This window comes from Pan paniscus, chromosome 9 (assembly GCF_029289425.2).
Source record: "Pan paniscus chromosome 9, NHGRI_mPanPan1-v2.0_pri, whole genome shotgun sequence".
NCBI lineage: Eukaryota > Metazoa > Chordata > Mammalia > Primates > Hominidae > Pan > Pan paniscus.
In genome coordinates, this window is record NC_073258.2 from 72,268,565 (window position 1) to 72,286,963 (window position 18,399).

At 51.7% G+C, this 18,399-nt stretch overlaps 2 protein-coding genes across 3 annotated transcripts in view; both read right to left on the minus strand.

Annotated features, from left to right (window-relative positions):
• Nucleotides 1-313: 313 nt before the first annotated feature.
• Nucleotides 314-8,210, minus strand: LOC129393280 (actin, alpha skeletal muscle-like). Of its 2 annotated transcripts, XM_055093722.2 has the most exons (3): nucleotides 7,558-8,210; nucleotides 7,233-7,414; nucleotides 314-639 (listed from the first exon to the last, which is right to left on the minus strand). In XM_055093722.2, exons 2-3 carry the CDS (start codon nucleotides 7,386-7,388, stop codon nucleotides 496-498), a joined length of 300 nt encoding a protein of 99 aa, XP_054949697.2. In that variant the 5' UTR covers nucleotides 7,389-7,414; nucleotides 7,558-8,210; the 3' UTR covers nucleotides 314-495. The 2 variants fall into 2 exon arrangements, with proteins under 2 accessions (XP_054949697.2, XP_054949696.2); XM_055093721.2 differs by having other exon boundaries at nucleotides 7,233-8,196.
• Nucleotides 8,211-8,876: 666 nt separating this feature from the next.
• LOC103782666 (actin, aortic smooth muscle) overlaps nucleotides 8,877-18,399 on the minus strand; it is a 36,151-nt gene continuing 26,628 nt past the window's right edge. The window contains exons 5-8 of the mRNA XM_055093719.2: nucleotides 16,173-16,283; nucleotides 13,150-13,234; nucleotides 11,697-11,858; nucleotides 8,877-9,466 (exon numbers count right to left, since the gene is read on the minus strand). Of these exons, the coding sequence (XP_054949694.1) occupies nucleotides 9,279-9,466; nucleotides 11,697-11,858; nucleotides 13,150-13,234; nucleotides 16,173-16,283 (546 nt within the window). The 3' untranslated portion in view covers nucleotides 8,877-9,278. The remainder of the gene's footprint in view (nucleotides 9,467-11,696; nucleotides 11,859-13,149; nucleotides 13,235-16,172; nucleotides 16,284-18,399) is intronic.

Here is an 18,399-nt window from a genome sequence, read left to right on the forward strand (position 1 = left end):
TGTAAGACCCACCAGCACACTCTTCTGCTCATCCACAATGAATGACAATGTCTCTGATGGTCTGCTCTGTCACTGGATTCTAAGGGAGGATGATGTAGGAGGCAGCCCCTGTTGACCTTCAGTGGACATGCAGCATGAGGGAGAGACTGACTTTTGTTTTATGGCACTGAGATTTGGGGGATGCTTCTTCCTGCAGCACAGCTTCACCTTCCTGACTGATACACAGGAAGAGCCAGGATTTCCCTCTCCTCCACTACTCTGCATTCATGCAGCTTGTGTCCTGCGACACTGCGTAGTGAGTGTCCTGTGCTTCTGCCAGCTGAGCCCAGACAAAAAGACAGAGTCCATCCTTTATTGGTCTTCTTTATTGAAGTCTGGGGGAGGAAGTGCCTTTGCCCTTGAGCTGGTTCTGAGCTCTGTTCAATTCAGCCACAACAAGGCTCATCCTGCAGTTGGTGTCGAAGGCACAGGCAACATGGTCCTGAAAGCCACACATCAGAAGCTTTTTCTACTGATGATGGAAGAGCCCATCTCCTTGTACTCCTTGCTGGTGACCCACATATCCTTGAACGTGGAGAGTGAGCACAAGATGGAGCCACCTACCCAAGCTCCATAGACAGAATACGGACAGGTGGCCACCTGGATGGGGTTAAGGAGGCAGAGGAGAGTGGAGGGCAGAGGAGGGAAGGGGAGGTGGGGAGTGGGCAGGAGAAAAGAGAAGACAGCAAAATCAAAATACTACTCTGAAGTGTGGACACAAAACATCCACCCCTGAGAGAACTTCATGGACAGTTGTCTCTCCCTCCTGGCAAATACAATCTGTGATTTGCCATTAAAGATGTCGAACATTCCATGCCTACTTCCTGTAGCTTTATTTTTTTTTTTCATTTTTAGAGACAGGGTCTCTCTGTGTTGCCCAGGCTGGAGTACAGTAGCACAATCACAGTTCACTGCAGCCTTGACCTCCCAGGATCAAGCAATCCTCCAGCCTCAGACTCCCAAGTAGCTGGGTCCACAGGTGCGCACTACCATACCTGGCTAATATTTTAATTTTTTTTGTAGAGATGAGGTCTTGCTACATTGCCCACGCTGGCCTCAAATTCATGGCCTCAAGCAATCCTCCTGCCTCAGCCTCCCAAAGTGCTGAGATTACAGGTGTGAGCCACCATGCCCGGCCTGTAGCTTTAAACAATTAGATAAAATGAATAAGAGCACACAGAACTCGTACCCTTGGCATTTTAAAACATGCAACACATTTTATCCATATAGAATGATGGTGCCTAAGGCATAGGTAGGTATTTTGTAGAAAAATTCTAAAATACAGATAAGCAAAATCAACCAATCACCAGTCATTAAACCCCCTGGAGAAATTCCTTCTAGATTGTGATGGGGAGTTTTCAAGACTTCCTCTCTCTCTTGCTAGGTTCCTCTTTTCATGACCACACCTATAAAGTGTATATTTCTTTCCATTTCTATTTTAGGAGAGAAAGTAATGTTTCTTATACCAAGTCAGGTCACCTCTGGGCTAGGAGGAAGTGAAAGTCTCTACAGCCATTTGTCACTGATCCAGGTGACAGCCCCTTGGTGGAAGAGGCTCCCAGGTGCCTGGCATTGGTCCTTTCTCTGCCTGATGCAGGGGGCCAGGCATGGTGGTGTGCACCTGTGGCCCCAGCTTCTTGAGAGGCTGAGGCTGGAGGATTGCTTGATCCTGGGAGGTCGAGGCTTCAGAGAACTGTGATTGTGCCACTGTACTCCAGCCTGGGCAACAGAGCCAGACCCTGTTTCAAAAAATGAAAATAAAGGCCGGGCATGGTGGTTCATGCCTGTAATCCCAGCACTTTGGGAAGCCAAGGCAGGCAGATCACCTGAGGTCAGGAGTTTGAGACCTCCCTGGCCAACATGGTGAAACCCCGTCTCTACTAAAAATACAAAAAATTAGCCAGGCATGGTGGCGGATGCCTGTAGTCCCAGCTACTCAGGAGGCTGAGGCAGGAGAATTGCTTGAGCCTGGGAGGAGGAGGTTGCAGTGAGCCAAGATGGCACCATTGCACTCTCGCCTGGGCGACAAGAGTGAAACTCCATCTCAAAAAATAGATAAATAAAATAAAAAATAAATAATTAAAAAGAGGCCCCTGGGGCTCAGGAAGGTTAAGGTCACTCGCTCCAGGTCAGACACTTGTCATTTTCACACATTCACTAACTTTCCTTAAGGCACTTAGGTAGATAATAACAGGACATGCTTAGGATTCTAAGACATGGAGCAAATGCCTCGATGCAGGGATCTGCAGGGATCTGCAGGCACGAAGCGCTGAATGGAGATTTGGGAAACCCGAGGCTTAGGTGAGAGGGAAGGAAGAGTGGTTCCCCAACTCAACTGCCCAGTGTCTCCCGGCTCTGTCACACCACAGAATGGCGCTTGGCTTGGAAACCACTTGCTGGCATTGGTTAAGAAAAGATTTATCATTATAGCTAAAAAAATAAAAATAAAAAGGAAGAGTCAGGAGGGGGGAAAAAAAGGCATGGTTAGGATCAGGGCATCAGGCAGAGAAAGGGCCGACGCAGGCACCCGGGAGCCTCTTCCACGGAGGGGCTGTCACCTCAATCAGTTGATGACCTCATCTGCGTCTTATCTAAACAAACACACAAAACCAAATGGAGACTGGGATGGTGTGTGTGTTAAGAAGAAAGTAAATTGGCCAGGTGCAGTGGCTCATGCCTATGATCCCAACACTTTGGGAGGCTGGGGCAGGTGGATCAACTGAGGTCAAGAGTTCCAGATCAGCCTGGCCAACATGGCGAAACTCCATCTCTACTAAAAATACCAAGATTAGCTGGGCGTGGTTGTGGGCACCTGTAATCCCAGCTACTCGGGAGGCTGAGGGAGGGAGAATCACTTGAACTGGGAGGCAGAGGTTGCAGTGAGCCGAGATTGCGCTACTGCACTCCAGCCTGGGCGGCAGAGTGAGACTCCGTCCCCCCCCCAAAAAAAGAAGAAGATAGCAAATCACTAACAGAAGATGGCCAAAGGATTGGATTGAACAATTACGAGAAATATGTTTACAAAAAAAAAAAAAAAAACAGAGAAAAGAACAACAAACATTTCTTCTCCATCTACCCAGGTGCCCAGGGGTTTTGAGAACAAAGGACCCTGTGCTGGCGTGGACGTGGTCCAGAGCTGGCTCAGCCCTCGCCGGGACAGATGGGAGGCTCGGTGTTTCTGTGGGCAATTGGGTCATCCATTCAAAAAGCCTCAAATTGTGCATGATTCTGACTCCAAAATCCACATCTGGAAATGTATCTAAGGGTAAAATAACATTCTGAAGAAATAAGGGGGAATAATGGGCAGAGTTTTAGCTCAAGAACATTTATTACAGCAGATTTAGGCTGCTGCGAGAAACAATTATTTGAAAAGTTGCCCCCATTGAAATGAGCTGTTCTCTCAAGGTGGATGATGAACTCATTTCAGGGAAAGGATTTTCTTTAGGCAACAATTTAATGAGCTTTATGGATGCTTACAGGAGAATCTACCACTGTACCTCTTTCAGAGATGGCTTAGATGGAGAGAAATTATGCAGAGAAGAGCTAAATCACTGCCAAGTAATGGGAAATGGGCGATATCATCATCAAGCTTCATGGAGAATTTTTGGCGGGAGGAGGCAGTGGAGGGCACCTTGAGGACTCAGAAGGATGAAAGGGCTTGGACCAAATGCAGCCCAGCCACATGCTGGCAGGACAGAGATGGCCCAAAGATCCCCTTTGCAAATGTGGTCAAGAAACCTATAAAAGTATGCCAGGCGTGGTGGCTCGCACATAATCCCAGCACTTTGGGAGGCTGAGGTAAGTGGATCACTTGAGCCCACAGTCCAAGACCTGAACCAAAAAAATTAGCCGGGCATGGAGGCACACACCTGTAGTCCCAGCTACTTGGGAGGCTGAGTGGGAGGATCACCTGAGCCTGGGAGGTCACCTGAGCCTGCAGTGAGCCGTGACCATGCCACTGTTCTCCAGCCTGGGTGACAGTGAGACATTGTCTTATTTAAAAAAAAAAAGGAAAGAGAAAAAAAGGAAGTTATGAAAGTATGATATTCAATTTTAATTTGTTTTCCATGCTGGGCTAATCAGTAGCCTTCTGTTCTGATTCAGTCAAAGTTCATTACACACAAGAGCCTGGAGTGGTCCAGAAAGCTGAGAGGAGGGAGACCAGAAACAGGCTATGAAGTGACAGCCAAGGGCTTTGGAGTGAGAAGGTGGGAGGGGTGATGGTTTTAATAGAATGTAAATGCCTATGATATAACATAAGATGGTCTAACGAGAGCTGCAGACTTAGGGAGGAAGGAAACGGATAACAGTTTTACAGCATCCCATGAATGTTTATGGCCTACAGGAAGAGGGCTGAAGACTTGGGAAGTGACAAGGCAGTAGGAAGATATTTTGTGTAATCCTGGCTGATGCATTTGTAATTCCTGATGCTTGTCTGTTGCTACGGAGGAGGGATAGGGACCACCTGGGACAGGCATCACTGCTGTGCATTCTCTTTCAAATCTCACCCTGGTCTATAGAGCAAGGACAGGAAGGGTACAGGGAACACCGTCAGATGGGCAAGGAGAGTCTCAGAGGCAGCCGAAGATGCTCTGAGGACACGTTCCAGACCCTTCCCTCTGAGCGCATCTGCCTGCAACCAGATCTGAGGCCCCTAGGGTTGGGGGTGAGAGTGATGGGTGATAGGGTGATATAATCTTCGAGAAAAGTTTAGGGGGATGTGGGCAAAAGGGAGTAAGTCCTTGCCTCCTGCCTGTAGACTCTGGAGGAAGTCACCTTGCAGTGTCCTGTTCCAAAGCTGGCGGCTGGAGTGGAGGGGACAAGGGCAGTAAGACAGGTCTAGGGAGGACAAGAAGTGCTGAGATGGCCACTCATGCCCCTGCCCACCCTGGTGTCTGGAAGATCCCGCCCCCCTGCCCCGCCCACACGGAGCATACAAAGGGTGGCTGTGAACCCTGGTGACAGGCCCGAGGGGAGTGATGGTGTCCCTCTGGTGAGAGTCTGTTGTGCACCTGCAGGAGACCCCATTACAGAGCACCCTACAACTGGCCTGTAGGATTTGCAGCCAGCTCAAGGGCCAGCTGGTGAGATGGGAAGGATTCAGGGCCAGCTCGACAGGGACGCCCTGCAGTGACAGCCCCCAAAGACCCCACATCAGAGGCTGTGAGGCCTCTGACACAGAGGAAGCCAGAGAAAGTGTCCACTGGGGACAACCCTGGGTGGGGCCCCCACGGGGGAAGAGTGCTTTCATTTAACCAAGGGAGGCTGCATTCATGGGACAGCTGCTGAGCTCAACTGGAAATGAGTGAGTGACATTGCCCCTCCTGCCCCAGCCAGCCAGGCCAGGTGCGTCCCACATCCCAGCAGTCCCAACATCCTGACAGTCCCACATCCTAGCAATCCCGACATCCTGACAGTCCCACATACCAGCAGCCCCGACATCCTGACAGTCCCACACACCAGCAATCCTGACATCCTGACAGTCCCAACATCCCAACAGTCCCAACATCGCAACACTCCCAACATCCCAACAGTCCCAACATTCTCACAGTCCCAACATCCCGACAGTCCTGACATCCTGACAGTCCCAACATCCCAACAGTCCTGATATTCCAACAGTCCCCGACATCCTGACTGTTCTGACATTCCAACAGTCCCGATGTGCTGACAGTCACAACATCCCAACAGTCCTGACATCCCAACAGTCCCGACGTCCTGATAGTCTCAATATCCCAACAGTCCCAACATTCCGACAGTCCCGACATCCTGACAGTCCCGACATTCTGACAGTCCAGATATTCCGACAGTCCCGACGTTCCGACAGTCCCGACATTCCGATAGTACCGACATCCCAAAAGTCCGGACATCCCAACAGTCCTGACATTCCAACAGTCCCGACAACCCAACAGTCCCAACATCCCTACAGTCCTGACATTCCAACAGTCCTGACATCCCAACAGTCCCAACATCCCTACATTCCCGACATTCCAACAGTCCTGACATCCCAACAGTCCCAACATCCCTACAGTCCCGATATCTGACAGTCCCAACATCCCAATAGTACTGACATTCCAACAATCCTGACATCCCAACAGTCCCAACATCCCTACAGTCCTGATATCTGACAGTCCCAACATCCCAATAGTACTGACATTCCAACAATCCTGACATCCCAACAGTCCCAACATCCCAACAGTCCCAACATCCCAACAGTCTCAACATCCCAGCAGTCCCAACATCCAAACAGTCCCAACAGTCCAACAGTCCCAACATCCCAACAGTCCCAACAGTCCCAACATCCCAACAGTTCCAATATCCCAACAGTCCCAACATCCCGACAGTCTCAACATCCCAGCAGTCCCGACATCCAAACAGCCCCAACATTCCAACAGTCCCGACATCCCAACAGTCCCAATATTCCAACAGCCCCAACATTCCAACAGTCCTGACATCCTGACAGTCCTGACATCTCAGCAGTCCCCAAATCCTGGCAGTCCTAACATTCTGACAGTCCCAATGTCCTGATAGTCCCAACATCCCAACAGTCCTAATGTCCCGACTGTCCACACCTTGTGTCCCTATGACATCTACTCTCTGCACAGGAGCCTGAGCAGTTCTCCAGAGCCTACTTGGACAATGTCTCTCCTCTGCTGAACCCTGCCGGGGGTTTCCAGACCCTCTTGGAATGGATGTCCTTCTGCAGCATCTCTGACCTTGCTTTCCTGTTGCCTTTGCTCACTCGGCCCCAGCCAACCCCTCCTTGTCCTTCCTCCAGGAAGCAAGCCTCTGAGCCACTGCATGTGCTGTTCCCCCCATGGCTGAATGTTCTTCCCTAGATATCCACATGGCTCACCCTTACCTCAAGTGCTTACCCCATGTCCCCTTCTTGAAGAGGCCCACTCTGGCCCACCCTGTATTCAGCAGCCCCGGCCCTGCCCACACTCCCTCCCACCCCGTCCTTTGCTGCACTTTCCCCATGGATCACAGCCCTCCTGACATGCCACTCATGTCCCCTTCATGTTTATTCGTGACGTTTATTGCTTCCCCCGGCAACTAGAGTGAAAGCTCCAAAGACTTCCCAGAAGGACTTCCCAGGTGCCAGGAGCCATGCCCGGCATATCTGATGTGTTCAAGGTACATCTGTGGAATGAATTTGAAGCGCTCCCAGAGGGGATGGGTTGGGGAAGCCTCACCTTCACATAAACTGTAGGGGACACCAGCTCAGATATTTCTCTCTGCATCCGGAATCGCAAGCCGGGGCAGGAGCCCGTCCCTCCGGACAGTAGCCTGTGGCCAAAGAGAACCTTCTGGAGGTCGGGGTTGCAGGAAGTGATGCTCTGGATGGCCATCGTGTGGATGCCAGGGGTGTTTTTCCCTGTCAGGACAGGCAGAGGGAGAAAGAATGTTGGAAGCCAGAGGGTTGGCGGCTGCACACCTGGGCCCCTGCCTCCCAGCGGAAGGCCTTGGGTGCTGGAAACCTCCCTGAGCCTTAGGTAGCACCCAGCAAGGTAGGCAAACCTTAGCTTAGCTGGGCTCCCATCAGGGAATGCAGGGAGCCACCCGGTCAGATGGCAGGACTCAGCTGCTCCTGGTTGAGGAAATAAATAGGAATTCTCCACTCTCCTCCAGGAGAATTTATATTCAACTGTTATTGACAGTTCTTAACATGTAATGCCTTGGTATCAATTATATAAAAAGATTCCTGTCGAGGCAGCATCCTCCTTCCGGCAGCCTTTGAGAAATGACACTGATCCCTCCTTTCTTGGCTCATCATTTGGCCACATGAATAAACTCAAATATAATGAGAACTGCCCTGAAGAGATGTGTGCCTTGTATTACTAGGTTGGTGCAAATATAATCGATTACTTTTGCACCAACCTAATATTTTCTGTTCAAAATTGTGAGCCCCTGGGAAGGCTGCGTGGTGCCTTCCGTGCCTCTTGCCTGTGAGGAAAAATTGCCGAATAACCTTGGACTCAGGACAAAAGGCTAACCCCAAGGGGCATTTAAGAGAGGCCCGGCAGGAAGGCCCTGCTAGTTTCACCGTTCTGGGGTGGTGCTCCTGTTCACTGGGACCCAGCCAGACCCCGGGGAGAACTTCCCCACAGTGGGTGAAGAACCTCAATTTCTTCTCTACTTCACATTGGTGGTGCACGTGACCAGGCCATCCCCTGCACAGTTGAACAGAAGAACACAGAGATAAACCAACTAACTTACAGAAGATTCTAAGTGCCAGGTACTCACTGGGTCCTCAACCTGGGGAAATGGTTACTTCCCCACCCTTAATTCCCCTTTGTCCTTTACGAAGGTAACAAATGAAGAATTGGACTCCGGGGAACACCTGCTTTTCCATGTCGACCAGGGAGATTCCATCTTCCCCACCAGTAGGGATTTCACCCTCTGTCATTTTTCCCGTTCCACCAGGACAAATGTACCAGCTGAAGCATTTAGGCAGCTCTATGCTAAATCAAAGTCTCTAGATCAGCCACATTTGTAAAGCTCCCTCCAAATCCAGGGTGATTACATGTCTGTCTTAAATTGTATTGATATTTATATTTCAGATTATTTTGTAAGTAGGCAGAGTACCAACAATACATTTTGAAAGAGAAGACCTTTTTGGTGAGTTTCCTTCTCTGTAAAATGGGATAATTTTACAGAGGTGGATTTAGGGGTGGATTCAAGGATATAACACTCGCAATGGTCAGTGAAGTGACAGGCAGACTGTAAGTGCCTAGTGAGTGTTAGCTGGTGTCAGAGGAGCTTTTGAAACAGTGTGCTTGTTTGCTACTCAAACCACACCCCCTCCTGGCAGCCCTACTTCCCTTCCCTTCCCTTCCTTCCTTCCTTCCTTCCTTCCCTCCTTCCTTCCTTTCTTTCCTTCTTTTTTTCAGATGGAGTCTCGCTCTATTGCCCAGGCTGGAGCACAGTGGTGCGATCTCGGCTCACTGCAACCCCCACCTCCCAGGTTCAAGCGATTCCCCTGCCTCAGCCTCCTGAGTAGCTGGGACTACAGGCAATGTGCCACCCTGCCTGGCTAATTTTTGTATTTTTAGTAGAGACAGGATTTCACCATGTTGGCCAGGCTGGTCTCAAACTCCTGACCTCAGGTGATCCACCCGCCTCAGCTTCCCAAAGTGCTGGGATTACAGGCGTGAGGCACCATGCCCGGCCCCTTCTTTCTTACAGGGTGTTCGCTTGCTCATGTCCAGGCTAATTTCTGTCCCTTCCTGCGGATTCACCTATGAGTTTTGACTGGAAGAGCACCTCGGGGCAGAAGAACTCTCCTGCCCAACGGTGATCTCTTGGCCGTCAGGCAGCTGATATTTCTGTTGGTGGGAAGGTGAATCGGTTTTCATCTTTTCCTTGTCAAAGTCCAAAGCTACATAGCAGCATTTCTCCTTCATGTCCTGGATGTACTCTCGATCCCCTGTGGGACAAAGGAAAAGTGCCAAACAGAAAAAGGCATGAAAATGAGATGAGTTCACAGAAGCACCTTTGGTGAGGTTGAGGCTGCACCACTAGAGCTGTCATTTCTATTTCCATTTCACACTCCTGGCGCTCTTGTTTCTGCCATGTGTTGAGCCTGAGTTTGTGGAAGAGTAGAATAAGTATGTCTTGAACTAAGATAAAAGGGATTAGGACATTTCAGCATTTCAGAAGTTGATCTCCTTCTACATACGGTGTATGTTTGGGGGAGGGTGGGGGGGAGCTGGAAAAGCAAACCCGACTTTCTTATCTACTGCTATGAGCGGTGCCATTGGTGCCCCATCCCCCAGCTGCCGCCTGCTCACAGCTGCCCTCTTCTCTGGAGAATTGCCCACAGTGGATCAAAATCCCCACCCAGAAATATCGGGAAGGTTACGTACACTCCTTCTCTTTTTGGATGGCTGACAACAGGCTTTAAACCCAGCTGTGTCTTCTCGCTTATGGTTTTATGCTTTTTCTATCACTCTTTTTGAGTTGGATAGGGGAACTCTGCACCGCCCACCTGGAAATGTCACTTGCTCTTCAGCACCCTGACGTCTGCCTTCTACCTTCACTGGCTCCACCTAACCTGCTGTTGCCTGGGTCTGTTCTGTACTCCTAGATCCAAAAACCTGAGGACACTCTTTGGTTCTTTCCTGGCCTCTTTCCCTCGGCAGCTGAGGTTGTTAATCACTCCCTTCCTTCCTTGGCTTCTGGGATGCTGCACTCTCCTGATATTTGTTCCTTTCTTCATGTAGTTGGGGCTTTGATGAGGCAAATTTGGGTTCAAATCCCATCTCTGCCATTGACCCAATGCCTGGCTTTAGGCAACTTCATTAACCTCTTAAACCTTCCCTTCCCTTATCTGCAAGAATGAGATAAATGGTCATTCGCAGGACTGTTGGAAGGATGAGAGGCAACGATGCTCACCAAGAGCTCACCAGGTGTGAGGCATCAATAACATGCTATGACTTTGCCCTGCAACCCTTCTCACTTTCCCTCTAATTGCTGTTATTCTTTAAGATTCCATGCTTTGCATCGCTTTTGACACAGACCTCTTGGTCTTCAAGGAAGACCCTGGGATGCAAGATTGTAGGCTCACTGGGAATGGGTGTCATGCAGGTTATACAGGCTGGGAATCTAGTCCAGGAACTGGGTGCAGAGAAGGACAGGCACCTTACCTGGAGCCTTGGGTTCATATCCCAGCTGCTATACCATTTATCATTTATGGAATGTTGGGCAAATCTTCTAATAGCCTTCCTGAGCCTCTTCCTATTATTATTATTTTTTTAAGAGACAGGGTGTTGCTTTGCTCTGTTACCCAGGCTGGCATACAGTAGTATCATCAGAGCTCACTATAACCTCTGACTCCTGGGCTCAAGTGGTCCTCTTGCCTCAGTCTCCCAAGTAGCTGGGACTACAGGTTGCTCATCACCACACCTTGCTAATTTTTTAATCTTTTTGTAGAGACCGGGTCTTGCCGTGTTGCCCAGGCTGATCGCAAACTCCTAGGCTCAAGTGATCCTCCCACCCCAGCCTCCCAAATTGCTGGGATTACAGACATGAGACATTGCACCTGGCTGCATCTTCCTCTTGTAATGGAAATAATTGTTCCCTCTCATAGGGTTACAGTGAGAAGCAATGAGAAAATGCATGTGAAATGTTTACTTGGCCTGGTGCTTTCTATAGGATAAGTTCTCTATAAAGTTTAGCTCATCATCATCTTAACAACTGTCATCATAACTATCATCACCATCACCATCATTACCACCACCACCATCATCACAGTCATTGTTACCATTACTATAACCATCATCATCACCATCACCATCATCATCACCATCACCATCATTGTCATCATCACCATCATCACCACCACCATCATCACCATCACCACCAATCACCATATGACCATCACCATCACCATCATCAGCATCACCGTCATCACCATCATGGTCACCATCACTATCACCGTCATTGCCACCACCATAATCGTTATCATCATTATCATTGTCCTTATCATCATCATCAATCCACTAAATGTCCCTAAATATAAATAAAGTTGTTTTTAGAACTTGAATGATGGTCAAGTAGTCTTAGCTTTACACACTGAGGGCTGTAGGTTGAGCTAGCAAAGAAGGCTATTATACCCCAGAGACTAGTTTACCCAGCCAAGAATAGCAATTTCCTACCTGTGCCCACCAATAATTGCACATTGTCTTTCAACAATTGCAGGAGGTACGAGGTTAGGTCCTGGCCCACTATGTCCACCTGGAAGGTTGACTGATGCAAAGGACAGCCATCAGCGATGGGCACGAAGTGTGTCATTCCTTCTCCAGATTCAACAGTCATGCCTAGACAAGAGAACATGCTGGTACCATAATGCAAAGCCAATGACATCCCTTACAATTGTTATATCTGCAGTGAGAGAAGGCAGAGAGGAGCTAACAGAGGAGAAGACAAAGATTCTCGGGAGCCAGCTTTCTTCCCCCAAAGGGGAGTGCACAAGAAGGAACAAAAGGGCTGGCTGTTGTGGACGGTGGCCCACAAGTTTTCTTATGACACCACACATGCAGGTTTCACAGTAGTGGTCCAAAAGGTGGAAGAGGAAAAATCATACCAGGATTTTTTTTCCTTTTGTTGTTTTAATTGACAAATAATACTTACACAGTACTTATACTGTATACAAATGCCCATAGCAGCTTTTTTTTTTTTTTTTGAGATGGAGTCTTGCACTGTTACCCAGGCTGGAGTGCAGTGGCATGATCTGGGCTCACTGCAAGCTCTGCCTCCCAGGTTCATGCCATTCTCCTGCCTCAGCCCTCCCGAGTCGCTGGGACTACAGGTGTCCGCCACCATACCTGGCTAATCTTTTGTACTTTTAGTATAGACGGGATTTCACCGTGTTAGCCAGGATGGCCTTGATCTCCTGACCTCGTGATCCGCCCGCCTTGGCCTTCCAAAGTGCTGGGATTACAGGCGTGAGCCACCGCACCCGGCCCATAGCAGCTTTATTTACAATAGCCCCAAACTGACAACTCAAATATTCGTTCACAAGTGGATAAAGTACAATGTATTCATAAGATGGGCTACTATCCAGCAATGAGAAGACATGAACTCTCAACCCACACACAAGGATAAATCTTCAAGTAATTACGCTGCGTGAAAAAAAAAAAAAAAGAAACCCAAAAAAAGTGCTGACCTCCTGGTCCATTCATACAAAATTCTAGAAAATGCAGACTCCAAGGCAGCTGGTGGCTCTCTGGGGACAGACTGGAGGGGCAGACTGTGTGGTGCCAGGGAAAAGATTAGGGGTGACAGATAACATTCATTATCTTGGTTCTGAAGGCTTCAAGAGTAGACCCATGTGTCAAAACTTAGCAAATTGTACACTTTAAACACATGCAATTTATCGTATATCAATTACACCTCAAGAAAGCTATTAAGAAAAAAAAGTGAGTAAAGTAAACTGTTAAAACCTGGGAGCGAATCATTTAACCAGGAGGGATGAAAGGGTCTGGAGAGTGCGAGCTGTGTGGGTCTTTGTCTTTCGTTACTGGTCAGGGAGGGAGTGGGCTGCGCGCAGTGGTGAGCGTCTCAGCCGGAGGGAGGGGGAGGGTGTGGGGCTCCCACAGGGCTACTCACCGGAGGTCTGGCCAGAGGCATACAGAGAAAGGACTCCTTGGTTAGCTAAATACAGGACAGGTATGTTGAAAGTCTCAAACAGCACCTAGGGAGAAACATCAGCCACCCCTGGCGGCCAGGCCCGCAGATGAGGTGGGCTTCTCCTTAACTACCCAGGCAACATGAGTACCGCCTGCAAGAGGCACTTGGTTCCCCGCACCACCCAAGAGAGACCCAGACCATGGGCACAGAAACACATTCCTCCTTATCCCAGCTTTGCTCCAATGAGCTCCGGGACACTCTCAGTTTCCCAGTCTGTAAAATGGACTCACACCCATCCCAGCCACCTCTTAGGACTGTGGGGAGACTTGGATTAGACGGCAGACTCCCTACAGATGGGCTCCTGGGTATGGGGGCTGTCCGTGGATGTCTGGTACCTGGCTCAGGGTGATTAGGACAGGTGCACAGTGGCCCCAGGGTGTGAAGTACTGGGGTGTGGACACTGGGAGCAGCCCAGAGTTCAGGGAAGGGCCTGGCCTGGCAGCAGGACCCCTGGGTTCTAGGCCTGGCTCTTACAGCATGTGTGACCTTGGGAGATGACTGCTCCTCGCTATGCCTCAGTTTCCTCATCAGAAGGAGAGTAGTGGTACCTCCCTGGGGATGGTGCTGAGGACAACATGAGTTAACACCCGTAAAGCCCGTGCCACAGTGCTTAGTGTATACTGAGCATTCCACAAATGCCATCACTTGCTGGTCCCAGGCCTCAGTTTTCTCATCTGTAAAATGGGAATCGGACCATAGGGAAGGACCGTGAAGACCATGTGAGCTCTGTAACCTTCTGGCCCCACAGCAGGCCCACGGGAGTCAAGGCTGGCTTTTGTCTTTGTGGGAATTTTTTGAGGCCTGCTGGGGCTGGTTACGGGATGGAGAGTTCAAAGCAGGGCCCACAGATGTAGAAATATCCCTTTGCCCACAGTGAGGAGAAGCCCCACGCGAGTGGGCTGGCGGTTGCCTGTGGCCTGCAGAAGCCCCCGCCTTCCTCGTGATGTCTGTCCTTGGCTCCTCTTTCTTGGGTCGCCCATCAGGTTCTGCCCACAGGGCTCCAGAAGGAGATCCAGGGAGGGGAGGGGAGGGCTTGCTGACGTCCCAGCTCCCTCCCTGCTGGGTCCCTCTTCTGAAGGCCACAGCGCCTGGGTGACAGCCCTCCCTGGGAACTGAAAACCATCCACTGCTCTTTCAGGCTTAGGGGTGGTAGCAGCTGCCCCGGGACACCCCTGGATACCGCACCCTCTCATGGGGCTTTTTTCTAAAACTCACGCTCACCTTTGTGTATAATCTCTTTATGACACTCTCACTAAACATGCCCCATGTGAGTGTACCTTTGACTTCCTGCTGGGTCCCTGATACAGTTAGAGGGTGAATTTGGAGAGGACCAGGGCAGAAAGGCAGGCAGTGCACCCAGCAGGTGGGAAGCCACAGAGGCAGGCTGGATGCCAACCCCACGGCTGGAGCCCTGGCTCATCCCACAGGCCAACAGCACCCAGCTGCGGGGCGCCTGGGGTTTCGCCAGGCGTTCTTCAGCGTGTGTCTGTGGGGTGTCTCTGAGTGAGACCAACACGTGGATCAGGGGATGCGTAAAGCAGACAGCCCTCCTGGATGTGGGTGGGCCTCATCCAATCAGTTGCAGACCTGATTCCATCAAAAGGACAGAGTAAGAGGTAGCCCCTCCGGCCCAACTGCCTGCACCCAGACACCAACCCTTTCCTGCCTTCAGACTGGGAGTGGACATTGGCTCTTCCTGGGTCTAGACCCCGCCGGCCTCCAGACTGGAGCCAAAGCACGGGCCCTCCTGGGGCTCCAGCTTCCCAACGGCAGAGCCTGGAACTTGCCGGCCTCCATCACTGTGTGAGCCAGGCCCTCATCCTGAACCCCTCTCCGTGTCTACGCTCATCCCACTGTTCTGTGTCTCCAGAGAACTTTGCTGCCCCCGCCGGGGAGTGAGATGTCCCCTGTGGAGAGGGCCATCCCACTCCTTCTCCAGCTCCCCACCGCCTCACGGGCACTCGACAGTCTGAAAGTGGGAGCCTGCTGCGCCCTGACCAGGCAGCCCATCTGTGGCCCACTCCTGTGAACCACCTCTCCACAAGCCGACGAGGACTCAAGGGTCCGCTCAGGGCTTTGTCTTAAATGAGGCGGCAGCTCATGCCTGCACCGTGATGGATGGAGCCGCCGTTTCTGGGCCGCCTTGTGTGCCTCTGCAGGGAGCAGGGGGCGCCTTGAGCCCTGGGTCTGTCTGTGGGTCACGGCTCACTGCGGGAGACACCGCTGGGCTCCAGGGACCCTGGGCCAGGTGGTGGAACTGTGCTGCTTGCTTAATGAGCTCACCAAATGTCCTCATTAGGAGCAGCTAATGATGTGATGGGAACATGGTAGCCAGCGGCAGCCCAGCAGCCCCCACCCCAGCCTTAAGTAGAGTGCCACACCTTCCTCTCTTCTCCAGCCCGGGCCCCTGCCAGGCCCCACTGCCCAGCCCCGTCAGGGCCACCCTGTCAACACACACCAGTGCCTCCTGCCTGGTGGGCAGGCCCAAGAGGAAGCTCAGAGAAGAGACCCAGGAGCTTTTAAACCAGAATCAGAGGCCGGAGTCAGACCTGCACCTAGGACAACTGAATTGTGGCTGAGAGTGGAGTTGCAGGGCGAGACCACTGGGGTCTAGGCAAGCACGCCAGCGACACTCCGCATGACCTTAGCCAAATTGCTTAAGCTCCCTGCTGCCGCAGGCTCTTCATATGTACAAAGGGGAGTATGGTCCTCTGCCCCATGGCTGGTTGGAAGGCCTGCATGAAGTCACGTGTATGAAGTGCCTGGCCCCTGGCCAGCACCCCGGCGGAGGCCGGCATGCTTGGCGTGAGTGTCGATGGGGTGTCCCCTGACCAGCGTCCTCCTCTTGCTGAGCAAGGAGCAGGTGAGGCCGGGGTTGCCCCCCGCTCGGGGGAGACCAGATACTGACCCCCTGAGGCCCTCACCACCACTGGCCCCGGTACCTGTGTGACTTTCTCTTTGCTGGGTGTTGGGTTCAAAGGCGGCTCCATCACCAACATGGGGTGCTGCTCTGGGGCGATGTGGAGCACCTGGTAGAAGGAGTGATGCCAAATCTGGGAGAAGACGGGATACAGAGTCAGCAGCTTCCTGGGGCCAAGGCCAGGCTTCTGCAAACAGGGCAGGGCATGGCTGCAGGACCAGGCAGGGCTTTAGGTTTTGTTATTTTATGTTATCTTATTTTATGTTATTTGTTTGACAAAGCAGTATTTTATTTTTATTTTACTATTTCTATTTTTCCAAGACAGAGTCTCGCTCTGTCGCCCAGGCTGGAGTGTAGTGGCACGATCTCGGCGGCTCACTGCAACCTCCAACTCCCCGGTTCAAGTGATTCTCCTGCCTCAGCCTCCCGAGTAGCTGGGACTGCAGGTGCATGCCACCACGTCCAGCTAATTTTTGTATTTTCAGTAGAGACAGGGTTTTGCCATGTTGGCCAGGCTGGTCTTGAACTCCTGACCTCAGGTTATCCACCCACCTCAGCCTCCCAAAGTGCTGGGATTACAGGTGTGAGCCACTGCACCCAGCCGTCAAAGCAGCATTGTAAATAGCACTTGTGATGGCTGAGTGACAGAGAGGTCATCCTGATCTGAGGGAGCATCAGGGAGACAGCGTGGCTTCAGCAAGATGCAGAACCTCCACTCGGTCACCAGGCCTGGGGCTAGGACATGGGGCTGAGACCAGTGAGGCCCAGAGCTTGGCTAGAGCATCTCGTGGTCTGATGGGGTCAGATACCACCACCAGGACTTCAAGGGTGTGACACAAACTGGGGACTCAGACGGGTGGATGCTGCACAGGGAGAGAGTGCAGGTGTGAGCCCAGTATGAACGGAAGCTCCACTGCACACCAGGCCAGCCCCGGACAAGCAACCTGATTCTGTTGAACCTCATTGCTCATCCTCAAAACAGGAAATGTTCCCTGCCTCACAGAGGAGTGTGACAGTGAAATGGTGGCCTCGCCGAGAAGTCTGGTGCATTCATATCCCACGGTTGCCATCACAAAGCCCCAGAGACAGGGCACCTCGCACTGCAGACACTCATTGTCTCCCATTCTGGAGGCTGGAGTCCCACATGAAGGTGCCGCAGGGCTGGTTCCTCCCAAGGCCTCTCTCCTTGGCTTGCAGGCACTGTCTTCTTCTGGCTGTGTCCTCACAGGGTCCCCCACTGTGTGTCTGCATCTAACTTCCTCTTCTGATAAGGCCCCAGTCACATTGGATTAGGGCCTACCCTAATGATGTCTTCTTAACCTAGTTGCCGCTTTAAAGCTGCTATCTCCAAGCACAGTCACACTCTGAGGCATTGGAGGCTAGGATTTCACATGTAAATGTTGGGGGACACAATTCAGCCCCTCACACCCGGTACAGTAGGGGCTCAGTACACCATGGTTTGTTATCAGGTGTGAGTCGGCTGCCTGTCCCTGTGGGGGGACGTGCCCCTGGGGGAGGGCAGTGTGGAGGGGCAGCCTCCTGCAGGCAGGCACAGGACCTGGAAGCATGAGGCCACAATCCCTGTGAAAGAGCAAGAGCCAGGCATCAGCTGCAGATGTGGCCCATCCTTAGATGACCAGCCTGAGGCAGGGAAGGGACACAGCCAGACATGAGCTTGGAAGAGTCTCCTGAAGACAGGGCGGGGTGATGAGAGGGAGGAGGTGGGAGACATGGGCACAGAGGAGGGTCAGTGTGTGATGCTGGCAATTCAGGGAAGATGGTGAAGCCAGGAGCCAGGACCCCTGAAGCCACGCAGGACCCAGAGCCTTGGGCTCCCTCAGGCAGGTGAGCGCCCCACAAGGCAGCAGAGGGCGGGGGCCCCTGGGACCCATAGCTGAAGCCGTGCTCTCCAAGACCTGTCTACACGGCCCATGTTTCTGCATTCCCGTCACATTGGGCACCACAGCCACAGCTGTGCAGGAAAAAACACTTGTGAACGGTGCTACCACTGCCCCCGCCAAGATGGCCCCATGGCCCTCAGGCCCTGGAAGTCACGCCCTGTGCAGACCTTTCCTACATGGAATCAGGACTGGCTTGTGTGACCAACAGAATGTGGCAGAAGTAATAGTGCGACGGCCCGGGCTGTGCCACGGTGGCCTGGTGCCTCCACCTTGGCTTTTTCCATAGTTCCCCATGGGGGAAGCCAATCGCCAGGTTGGCAGGAAGTCGAACAGCCCTGGGGGGAGACC

Coding starts and splice junctions, on each gene's coding strand:
- LOC129393280 (XM_055093722.2), bottom strand. CDS start 7,388: ATGGCCATCCAGAGCATCACTTCCTGCAACCCCGACCTCCAGAAGGTT. Junction 640..7,232: donor CCCCTACAGTTTATGTGAAG/GTGAGGCTTCCC, acceptor AACCCCATCCAG/GTGGCCACCTGTCCGTATTC.